Source organism: Vespula vulgaris, chromosome 23 (assembly GCF_905475345.1).
Source record: "Vespula vulgaris chromosome 23, iyVesVulg1.1, whole genome shotgun sequence".
NCBI lineage: Eukaryota > Metazoa > Arthropoda > Insecta > Hymenoptera > Vespidae > Vespula > Vespula vulgaris.
The window spans coordinates 511,203-522,901 of NC_066608.1; the positions used below are offsets into that span (position 1 = coordinate 511,203).

Sequence of the window (11,699 nt, forward strand, 5' to 3'; positions counted from 1 at the left end):
GACGTTTCATGAAAGCTGCGCAAATTGATTGAAAACGTTTGAGGCATATATATGTGACCCATATATGTAGTCTACATATATGATGTGACCACATATATATGTATATGCACACATCACACACACACATGTACGATATTAACAAGTGGCTGTATAAGCTCAGTCACTATGCACGACGCAAATCATTTAGATGGCCTAACAAAGTTTATAGACATGCTTTAAAGAGCACGCTAATGTTTAAAAATAATGTAACGTGTATATAATATAATTTCAAGGTAATTTTACTATTATTGATATATCACTTTTTTCATCTTGATAATGTTTTAATATTCATGTCGAATATATCAAAATTTTGTGTTCCTTTTTTTGTAATAAATTTGCGTATTTCTCATGCTGCCTAAGGGATATGGACCCAGGTATATTTTGACACAATTAGATTTCTGAATATACATATAAACACAAATATTATTTATAGTTTGTATTGTAATTGCAATTATCTTCATATATTATTATGACAAATGATTGAATGGTTTATAATATGTTTATGAGGAATTGTATATTTTTAGAGAGTATAGGAAAAGAAACAATTGTAAAAGTAACTGATTGGCTACGTGGAATGTGGGAAATGAGACGTCGTAATAGTCCAGTTCAACAATGGGTTGATTCTATACCATCACCTATAAAATCAACTGTACCTGTTTCAATTGATGTTAAGTCTAATGCTTCAGTAATACCTACACCAGCTAAAGACATTCCAATTTTGAAAGGAAACTATTCAAAGATTCCTACTATGACTGTATCAGCTCCTATAAATGTGCCTGGCTCATCAGCAGTCAATATGTCTAAAATACCTAGGTAAATATTTTGACAAGTATGTATATATACACACACATACATGAAACAAAATCAATAATATGTTTGCGAATGTATAAAGCATGATATTGTTTAATAAGATATTTTTCAAGTTGTATAGTTATAAAAATAATATATTTGTATTATAGTTCTCTTCCCCATGGTAGACTTGCACGAGATCAAAGTTTTCAATCAGACAGTAGCCATTGCAGTAGTATAGAAAGTTTATTAGAATTGAGAAAAGCAGATCCTGAAGCAGTTTTACTTAGTCTTGGATTTGGTGGTTGCTCCAATAGTCCTCAAGAAAGTGGTCCGTTATCTCGTATACCTAAAAGGTTCTTACAGCCATCAAAATTAAAAGGAATTGCTATAAATGACTTTGTTAAGCAGCAACAAGAAACAAGTGAATCATTTGATTCCGTATCTTTGGGATACAGGGGTTTAACAGGTAAGCAAAAGTTTCATAGTGTAAATATTTTTTTAGATAAACTATATGTTACAATCCTTAATAGGATAAACCTACAATATTATCCAAAGTTTATAATATGAACATAAACTTAACATAATATTGTAGTGTTGTACTGTGTAACTGATACTTTATAGGAAGTGATGGCACATTAAGTATGAATACAAGTATTTTACATCGCAGACATTCTGGGTCCAGTACATTTGTAAGTTTAATGAATGCAATGTGCAACTACATTTATTTGCTGCAAAAACACGAATATCTTTTTTTAATTTGTTATATATGCAAAATTAAAGCATGTGTAAAAACATTGATTTATAATTGTTACTTACTCTCTTTTTTTTGTAAGGTATATTAATATTGCAAATATTGGTTTTTCTACATGCAAGTTTTTGTTATATGTGTGTGTTTATAATTAAATGAAGCTTATTCTACATACTTTTGTTAATATATATTTCAAAATGCATGAATTTATATATAGGAGCAATTATATGTGATAGAAATATGTATAGGAAGTTATTTAACATTAAATATAACAGTGTTTGCAAGATAGATATAATTACATACAAATAAATCATGAACTATTTTGAAATTGAAGATTCCCTTTGAGAAATTATAGTTTCAAATGAGTGAAATTTCTGCTTTGTTTTACTTAAATAGAATCAATAATCCGTTTTATACATTATTTCTGATATATCATATGAAATATTTTTTATTAATAATGTTTTGTGATATTTTATAAGGTTCGCCGTATGTAGCACCATCTGAAATAGTGCAAAAAATCATGGAACGATTACGTGAACACGAATCACATGAAATGGATGCATATGCGATATACAATGCTTATGAACAACATAACAAAATATATCCACAACCCGGACATTCTGTATTATCACCAGATAACAGACAATTTTTGGAGCAGCCACGGTCAAAAAGCCCTGACATGCGTAATAAGCGTATGATTATTGGTAAGATGAACTATACTTATGTATTATCTTCTTTTTTGAATTATTTCCTACTTTATATCATTATACATATTTAAGGACAAAAGTCTTTTGCTTTTGGACATAATGGAGATTTAATTGAGATATGCCTACCAAATACGAAAAAAACATCACAAGAAAAGGTGGATAATTACTCTACTATTACTGATATTTCTAAATTAAGAGAATTAAAGGAAATGCATATAAAGTCAGAAAAATCATCTATTAATAAATTAGATGAAACTATTAAGAGGAAATTATCTGATCAATTTAATGATAGTACTGAATTTTTTGGAATTGACGAATTACCAAGTAATTATTTCGATGACCAGACTCTCAATATGAAATATAAACATAGAGAAAAAGAGCAATCCAAATCAATTGCTATTATAACAGAGAAAGATGACAACATTTTTTCTAAATATGTTGGTACTCGACGTGCTAGTGAAGGATATGATGAAGTTAATTTAAGAGAGAATAATATCATTCCAGATGGTAGAAGATTTAGTGATAGTATAATTATGAAAAACCAGATTAATGAAGGTTTGTTAAATAGAAGAAGAGGTCTGAAACGTCAAGCGAGAGTAAATGAGTTGGATGCAGAAAATTTCTATAATTCAAGCCAAATAATATCTAAAGTATCGCAAGAGAAAGAATCTGGATCTGACTTATCATATGCAACATCAGAAAAAAAAACAGACATTACAAAATTAAATTCTACTATAGAATCTACTCATGAAGTCGAGTGCTTAAGTGCAGAAAACGTCAACGAAAATTATGGTCCATTTAAAACTTATAAATATTCTCCAAGTGTAAGCACAAATACCTCAAGTACATCTTCTACAACGACTTTATTAAAGAAAAAAGATAACTGTTGTAAAAAGAAAAATCGAACTTGCGATTACAAAGAAAAATTAGATCATATTTATAGAACTGAAGACATGCATGCAGATTGTTGCTGTCAATTTGATGATAGTAAATGCTGGGAGAAAGTAGAAAAAATAATGCAAGAAAATAAAAAATTAGAGGATATTGTAGCAAAAAGCAGAATAGAAATGGCAGAAATCCGTGATATGTTAAGTAATGTTTTATCTGTCAGAATGGAACCTGGTTTTTGATAGTATAATTGAAAGATCTATTTAAATGAATTTTTAGCGAGTATTGATTGTTTAATAGATGATAATTATTTAACAGCATGAAAACAACAAACAATAATGCATTGTAGAAAGCAATCCAAGATATTTTTAAATGCTTTTTTCTAAATACTTTTTCGAAATCTTTTTTTAAAGATAATAGAAATAAGAGCCTACAATCTAATAGAAAATAACTAAAAACAAATTAGTTAGCTAAAAATTTAGTTGAATTGTCAGCAATAAACATGCTAAAATCTGAGTATATAGAAAATGTTATAGGTCTATTAGCCTACTTTTATGTGTAAAAATATATGTACATGCAATGTATATACAAATATCTTATAAAAAAAAAAAAAAGAGAGAGAGAGAGAGAGAGAGAGAGAGAGAGAAAAAATATCTTCGCTATACCGATTACACGATCGTATACGATCGTGATATGCAGCAGTGTTTTATTGTTTAAGTGTAATTATTTTAATATGGGGCTGTGGCTAAATACGAAAAAATATACTGTTTTATTATCCAATATTTTGAAAATATGGATATTGTTAAATGTTTTTGTAAATTATGATTTTAGAATGACAATGTGTCAATATAACATTTGTTTTAGTGTACACAATAGTTATAATTATTAAAAATTTTTAATATTTTTAATCGACACTAATAAATTATAATTTGTTTTTTCTTATTCATTAAAATTTTATTTAAGTTTATTTTTGTTATTATTAAATATATATGCACAAAAGGATTTTATATATGCAATTAATTAATATGAAGGTTTTAATGTTACATTACAAAAAAGAATTAATTTGATATAACTGATAATATTAATTATATCAAATAAAAACAAAGGACCAAAAATTTCAATCTTGCATTTCTTTAATTTGTGTCAAATCAATGCTACTGTATATGTGTATGTGTGTGTGATACTGCAATGTAATTTTTTATACGCTTTTTTCTTTTAATATTCAAAACACACGTTTGATTACATTCATTATTATAATAATCTTGATTTTTTTAATTAAATTATATTTCATATTATGAATTAATATGATATATAAACACAAGTTAATTATGCTTATGCACAGAATAAAATAGGATGATTAAACAGTTTTATTTTCACGTTTTATACTTGTTAATAAGATTATGTAACTTTTATTCTATTCTACATTGACAATCAAAATCATAAATTATACTTGAGCAATATAAGAACTGTATGTGCAAGAATTATTTCTTGATTCACCTAGCATATTTACATTCTTATTTTAATAGTATTGGAAAACATGATATATGTTCTTCCCTATATTTTTACACGAAAAAACGGCATAAATTACATAACATTATTCATTTTTATTAAGATATATAAGGGGCTCATGATAAGATGTTAAGTACATAATATTAAATATTCTTGCAAAATTTATATCTTTACTGATGTTCTTTTTTTTTATAAAGACCAATTTTGCTTTTATTGACAAGAGATTTACTAATTTTATGTATATATATATATACATATACATACACATATATATATATACATATATATATATATATATGTAAATCAAGATCAATCGTAAATGCTACTTTCCTTCTGTGAAGGAAACTCATGCATTTATCTTTTTAAAGGTGTCACTTCGCCTGAAATTGTGGTGATTGTTACATGTCTCAACCTGCCTACGAAATAAAGAAGCACAATAGGATACTTTTAAAAATTTTAGTTTAGTTATGAAATAAAGTAAAAGATGTATTAAGAACACTGTAGAACAAAAGGTATAATGTATAAATATGGGAAAACTAAATAAAAATCTACTACAAGATTTTCTTTATGCAATTCTCTTTTTTTAATATGTTAGTTTATAACTTGCATCCGTAAAATGTTTCTATTAATCACGATTAGACAGATTCCATAAAATTACGATTTTTTTATTCAATGAATTAAAGAATTTGAATCAATTATTTTTGTAATAAAAATAATTATCAATGCTGATATTTACTGTGGAATATGTAATATCAAAAGCAATGGATATAAATCTAAAGACATATATAGTAATATGTTAATGTTGGGCCACAATGAAAAGTTATTAAACTATAATCGATAACGGAAAATAATGAGATTCCTTTGCGTAAGTAGCACCTTGTAACTTGGGTGGAAAACAAAAATGGACTATTTAATTACCGGATGTTTTACTTTATTATTAAATGCAGTCACGTAGATGACTACTGAGTTTAAGATTTTTTTAAATCATGATCTTCATCCATGTCTAAAAAATAATCATGTTTTCCTAAAAACAAATTATACATATTTTTTTAAACAATTAGTTTTTGTCATAGGCATAAAATCCCGTTCAGTTTTTACATATTATGTTATTAAACATTTCCATGAAAACGCAGACTCATAGATATCTGCACTTGTTCATCGCAGCACACAGGTATTTGGTAGAATCACATTCACTATGCCTAAAGCCACCCATTACGATAACGTTGGATCCATGGTCCACCCAATCTTAAATTTAAATATGAACCTGCTACATTACTGCTTCATGTTCGTGCATATATGTAATGTTTATACATAGAGCGTGATAATTACTGCCTTGCCAAAGTCTGCAGACAATATAAAATGTGCTATTACAGACTTGGTATTGGCATGCATCATTTCATATTGACTGTAGTATTTAGGAGGATGACATCTATGACGCTTTCTGTATTTTCATTCATATGTATATGTGGATGCAGAGGTATTCATCCTTAATATACCTTAAACCATATATAAACAAATAATAGCAAACTCAAACTACATTTAATCTTCTTTTTCCTCCCTAAAACAAAAAATCTATTCTTTAAGAGTGTTTTTTAAATAAATAGAAAAAAGCAATGTGATCATATATAAAAAATTAATCAACTAACTTTACAACTTCTTGCTGTTGTTGATCAAGATGAAGTTCCACAATTGTTTCTGTTCTATTTTGCACTTTGAAAGTTACCTGTGCTGCTAAATATTTGTCTTTGTTGCTGACTGACCACCCAGAATACTACAAAGATTAAATGTACAGTTATTGCTTAAATGAACTATAACGTAATATGTACCTTTAAGTAATTACTTTATCAATAAATACATATGCATACCGTGGAGGTACTTTTGTACAATGTTTTTCCATCTTCCTTAAAAGGTAAGAATTTTTGAAGTAATGCTTTTCCATCTATCCTCCATAAAGTTGGATCTTTATTTCCTCCGATATCAGCTTTTGCGACGACAAATGCTCCAGACTATAATAAATATTAGAATTATTTGGCATAATTTTGATATTATATTTTGTGTCTTACATACTATAATAAATTTCAACAGACTGTGTAATCTTTTGGCGTTTCCCCCGATGATTCATTGAAACTATTATCATCAGAATCTTCTTCTTCATCTTCTTCTTTGTCATCCTCTTCTTTCTTAGAACGTCTTTTCCTTTTAGGTTTTTTTTCTGCATCTGAATCAGATTCGTCGTCTTCCTCGTCATCTTCTTCTTCATCCTCTTCTTCCTCATCTTCCTCTTCCTCTTCCGAATGTTGTCTTTTTTTAGCAACTTCCCTTTGTGGTCTTTTTTTTGTAGCACTCTACAAAGGAATATAAATTGAAGTACTCCTATTAATGCATAAATATATATTATAAAATATTCTGTCAAAATTGATACTTGTTTAAGATAAAAATTATAAATTATATGTTGAGAAAGTAGATATTAGTATTAGTAAAAATTTGATGGAAATATCAATATACTTATCGTAATAAATGTCGACATTACATTCGCGCGTTTAAAAAATTTACTGCCGGCGCCACTGACCGGCCGGCAATGATGGCCGCACAAACATAGTCAAAATATAGAAAACAAACGATTTAACTTAGAAAAATACGATCTACCAACACTTCCCCAGCCTATTATAAAAATCGATCGAGCTTACATTTGGATAACGACAAATTTTCGAGAATTATCACAATACGTTCACTGGATTAAAAAGTTTCATTTAAAGACAGCATGAGTTATGAGATTTTGATACGTTTCTAACGTGTACCTAACACTTCCATCCAAATATTTTTCTGTACATATCGAATGCTTATAAAAGCAATAGTTTTTCACGAAGCTCGATGATTAAATATTTATTATACAAAAAAAATGATAATCTTTGATCTCGAACAATTTGAAAAAAACGTAATGATTTCTTCGAGTGATGTTTCTTACAAGGATCTCACAATTTATTAAGAAATTCTCGACTGTTTGTGGCGATTGTTCGATCGCGAATGACGAAGAGTCGACTATTATTTTCTAATCGATAACATTGTTGAATCGACTGAGAAGGGATGTAGAGTAAGAAAAATTGAATAAGTTAAGATGTAAGGTAATAGATATAAGTCGTAAAAGATGAAAAAGTTTCCGGTAGCGTGGGTTTACCTCAGCTCCGGCCTCCGGAGTCCACTCTTCCTCAGAAACTCCTTCTACTTCTTCTGGATCATCTGCTGAATATTCGTCCTCGTCCGACACATCCTTGGTTTTTTTCATGTTGCTTTTGCGCGAAATTTTCGTAAGAAATCCCGACGGGGCTCACCAAACGAAGGAAGAAAAAACGACCGACTAGGTGCGAACCGTTGAACGACGTGCACGTACACCGCAAACAATATGGCGTCACGGCGGCACCGAGAAGTACTTTCACGCGCACTTTCTTCCGCGCATATCGGAAGTTCAATTGTTTCCTTCACTTTGCGCGCCTTTTTTCAATTTCATTTCGCTTTTCTTGTTATGTATTTATTTAAGTTATTTATGACTTATCTCTAATGATTTCATTTTCATCGTTTATATAATCAATCATTGTTTTTTTAATATCTTTTCAATGTTTATACTTAACAATTTTTTATCTTTTTTATGCACATCATCTTGCAAATATACGTAGACACAATGAAGTAAAGGGCAAATAATGTTTATATATTATGATTTCTATTATATATTTAGGATAAAATTGTGAATGGTTGATATGATTTTGATTTTGAAAGGTTTTCTAGCCCGGGTCGATATAAAAGTCGGCGCATGCGTTCGTCCATTCTACATCCTAACGCTCCCGTTAATGTTTACTACAGTAGCCAGTGCATTTTATCAGAAATAATAAATTAAGAAAAAGATGTTCGAGCTTTATGGACTCAGTAAGGATGGAATGTTGTATCGTTCACCACCACCAACTCGAAAGGACGTTGATATATTAGAGGTAGAGCAAATAAACAGATATTGGTTATGATACTTAATAGCTTCCTGTGCCGGTCGATTACTATCGCCAGTATCATCACAATAATATCATTATCATTTTTGCTTTTCAATTTTATGTAATGAAATAATAATGTTAAATTTTTATATGTGCTATAAAAATTGTACTATAATTGTACTATCTGTATGTACTATAGAAATTGTACTATAATTCTTTGATTAAAAACGAATGATAATTATAAATAAATTTTCATCAATTTTTAAAATGTTATTAAAAGCATCTATTCTTTTTGCGTTTTTTAGACTTGCTTACAACTTTCTTCTCCAGAACTTATGAGAAAATTACCTAATGGCGACGCTTTACATCACGTTAAGGAGACAAGTGTTTCGACTTCATTGGATAAAAACAAAGATGCTTCGAGAGAAAATGGTAAGTCTTGGAATAGATTTTATCTATTATTTCGAGCAATCTCTTTACTTATTTTGCACACCACTGAGTTTTGATTTGCACGACGTAGCACAATTTGTATTAAGCCCGTCGGTAAAATTTTCGTTTAACGGATCGTCGCTATAAAAAGTCCGCGAAAAACGAGCAGAACGGTTAAACAAAGAATATCTTGATTTGATATGATTTCTATTTACGGTTCGACGCATTACTCAATTGCGAAAACGATGCTGACGAGGAAACTCAGCTGAAAGTAACAAAAGATGAAAGGAAGCTTCGAGTCACCGTTATGGTAATTTCATGTACGAATAATGTTACGCGCTTGATTGCCTTTTTCCTGTGGGAAGACATCGGTGAAGAGTGATTTTCGATATATTTCGAAAGTTACAGTTATCTTTTACCTTTAACATTTTTTTCTCGACAGAACGTAGTATGGGACGAAGATGGATAGTTATGGCAGGATTCTTTTTTCTTGGATGCGCCTTAGTCGCCGGCGTAGGATTACCATTAGCATTGGAACTTCGAAGTTCTCATCTTTTAGAAGCAAGATTGCAGGTCGTTCGGAGAATGCTTTCAGAAATTCCATTGATCGATGGGTATGCAACAATAAAAATACAAAAGTTAGAACGTATAGGCAATTACATATTTTCTTTAGTCATAACGACTTTGCTTGGAACTTACGAAAACATCGAGGAAGTACGAAACTGCAAGATTTTCCGTTTGACGAAGATGTCTCGAGGAACTCTACTTGGGGTCCTCAATGGCAAACCGATCTTGTACGTTTGCGTCAAGGTATCGTAGGCGCACAATTTTGGTCAGCATACGTCCCTTGCGAGGCTCAATTTCTAGATGCGGTGCAACTTACTCTCGAGCAAATTGACGTCGTTCGAAGGCTCACTTCCAAATATCCGACGAAAATAAGGCTGGTAACGACGAGTGGCGAACTCGAAAAAGCTCACAAGGACGGCGTTATCGCTAGTTTAGTAGGGATCGAGGGAGGTCACAGTATCGGTACTTCTATGGCGGTACTTAGGAGTTTCCATCGTCTTGGCGCACGTTATATGACTTTGACACACAAATGCAATACACCCTGGTAAGTTCGTGTCTTGCAAAAAAGGATTCACGTCATCAGAAAATTAATAAATCGTGCGTAAAGCGTTAGGAAAGTTCGTTTACTTTTATATTCTTTTAACTGATTCTAGGGCAGACTCCTGTTCCGTCGAAGATCCAGACAGAGTAGCTCCTGCAGATTTTCAGAGCGATGGACTTTCGAGTTTTGGAAAAGCTATTGTCAGAGAATTAAATCGATTAGGAATGCTCGTTGATCTTTCTCACGCTTCGATCAGGACTATGAAAGATGCATTGACTATAACAAAAGCACCTGTTATATTTTCGCATAGCGCTGCCAGATCTCTTTGTAATTCATCTAGCAATGTACCAGACGATGTACTTCGAAATTTGGTAACTATCGACTATAGGTACTTGCTTAATATCGTTAATTAGCTGATAATTATTTCACCATACAATTCGAATTTATATATTACTAACTATTATTTCTTCAAGTCTGTTAATGGTGGCTTAGTCATGGTTAGTTTCGATAGTACGCACCTCAGCTGTGGAAATAAGGCTTCCATGTACGACGTTATAGGTAGATAAGCTTATTAGTTGATTTAATAGTAATGAATTAAGTTTTACTTGTATTCTTTTTTTCAGCTCACATAAATTATATACGCCGAATAGCCGGCGTTAATCACGTTGGCCTAGGAGCCGGTTACGATGGAATCCTAAGGTTTACAAGACGTTTAACGAACATTTGTTTCGCTAATGTTTTTGACTAATTAAAGCACATTAATACATTCGTTGCTTCTTGCAGTCCACCTACAGAGCTTCCAGATGTTTCTGGATATCCATTGTTATTGGCAGAATTAACAAGGGATAGACTATGGTCTGCTTCGGATATAAAGAAATTAGTCGGTGGAAATTTGTTACGTGTTTTGAAGGAAGTAGAAAATCATGCTATTGTTGTATTACATCAATCTCCAGCTGAAGAATGGATACCACAAGAACTCATAGAAGATTCTTTTAATTGTATAAGTATAGACGCTTAACTGTAATTCCAATTAATTTGGATGATTTTTTTTTCATGGATAACAATTCAGTTTCATGAATCTTGTTAGGATAATGTTAGAAACGAATTGTTTCCTTTTTTCCACGATATTTTTTTCTATAGTATCGATATGAAATGTTCTATATTCCTAGGAGAAAAGAAACGTCGGCTATTTTTGTCGAACGTTTGCGTTAATAGCGATGTTGCGAGATCGCTTTGAGAAGGGGAAGACTTTCCGGAAATGTCCTTAACGCTTAACACGATCATTGGAATAGGGTGTACCTGGCCTCGACTATTTGATATTTTTTAATAAAGTGTGTTATCAAACTATTATAAATCACACTGTTCCAGTTGATTAAAATTTTTGTATATCGAGACAATGTATTCCCTCTTCGCGTGACTCGTCATTTTCTTTTTGACCTATGCATTCAGATAAAAATTCTAACGATAAGGCTATTTATCCTGCGTCAGAAACGACTACAGTAATA

General features: G+C 30.8%; 3 protein-coding genes across 5 annotated transcripts; 2 read left to right on the top strand and 1 right to left on the bottom strand.

Annotated features, from left to right (window-relative positions):
* Positions 1-6: 6 nt before the first annotated feature.
* On the top strand, positions 7-3,810 carry LOC127071733 (uncharacterized). Of its 2 annotated transcripts, XM_051011322.1 has the most exons (6): positions 7-272; positions 400-413; positions 564-852; positions 999-1,297; positions 2,059-2,283; positions 2,359-3,810. In XM_051011322.1, the coding sequence occupies exons 2-6, from the start codon at positions 404-406 to the stop codon at positions 3,414-3,416; spliced, it is 1,881 nt and encodes a 626-aa protein (XP_050867279.1). In that variant the 5' UTR covers positions 7-272; positions 400-403; the 3' UTR covers positions 3,417-3,810. The 2 variants fall into 2 exon arrangements, with proteins under 2 accessions (XP_050867279.1, XP_050867280.1); XM_051011323.1 differs by lacking the exon at positions 400-413 and having other exon boundaries at positions 9-272.
* Positions 3,811-4,520: 710 nt separating this feature from the next.
* LOC127071753 (glutamic acid-rich protein) lies at positions 4,521-8,097 on the bottom strand. The gene is made up of 5 exons (XM_051011378.1): positions 7,859-8,097; positions 6,771-7,028; positions 6,549-6,689; positions 6,330-6,454; positions 4,521-6,241 (listed from the first exon to the last, which is right to left on the bottom strand). The coding sequence occupies exons 1-5, from the start codon at positions 7,964-7,966 to the stop codon at positions 6,223-6,225; spliced, it is 651 nt and encodes a 216-aa protein (XP_050867335.1). The 5' UTR covers positions 7,967-8,097; the 3' UTR covers positions 4,521-6,222.
* A 400-nt stretch (positions 8,098-8,497) lies between these two features.
* LOC127071740 (dipeptidase 1-like) lies at positions 8,498-11,512 on the top strand. 2 transcript variants are annotated; one of them, XM_051011347.1, is made up of 9 exons: positions 8,498-8,663; positions 8,963-9,089; positions 9,529-9,700; positions 9,760-10,197; positions 10,307-10,565; positions 10,668-10,752; positions 10,818-10,893; positions 10,978-11,192; positions 11,364-11,512. In XM_051011347.1, coding segments are annotated over exons 1-9 (1,458 nt in total). In that variant the 5' UTR covers positions 8,498-8,579; the 3' UTR covers positions 11,366-11,512. The 2 variants fall into 2 exon arrangements, with proteins under 2 accessions (XP_050867304.1, XP_050867303.1); XM_051011346.1 differs by lacking the exon at positions 11,364-11,512 and having other exon boundaries at positions 10,978-11,221.
* Positions 11,513-11,699: the final 187 nt, after the last annotated feature.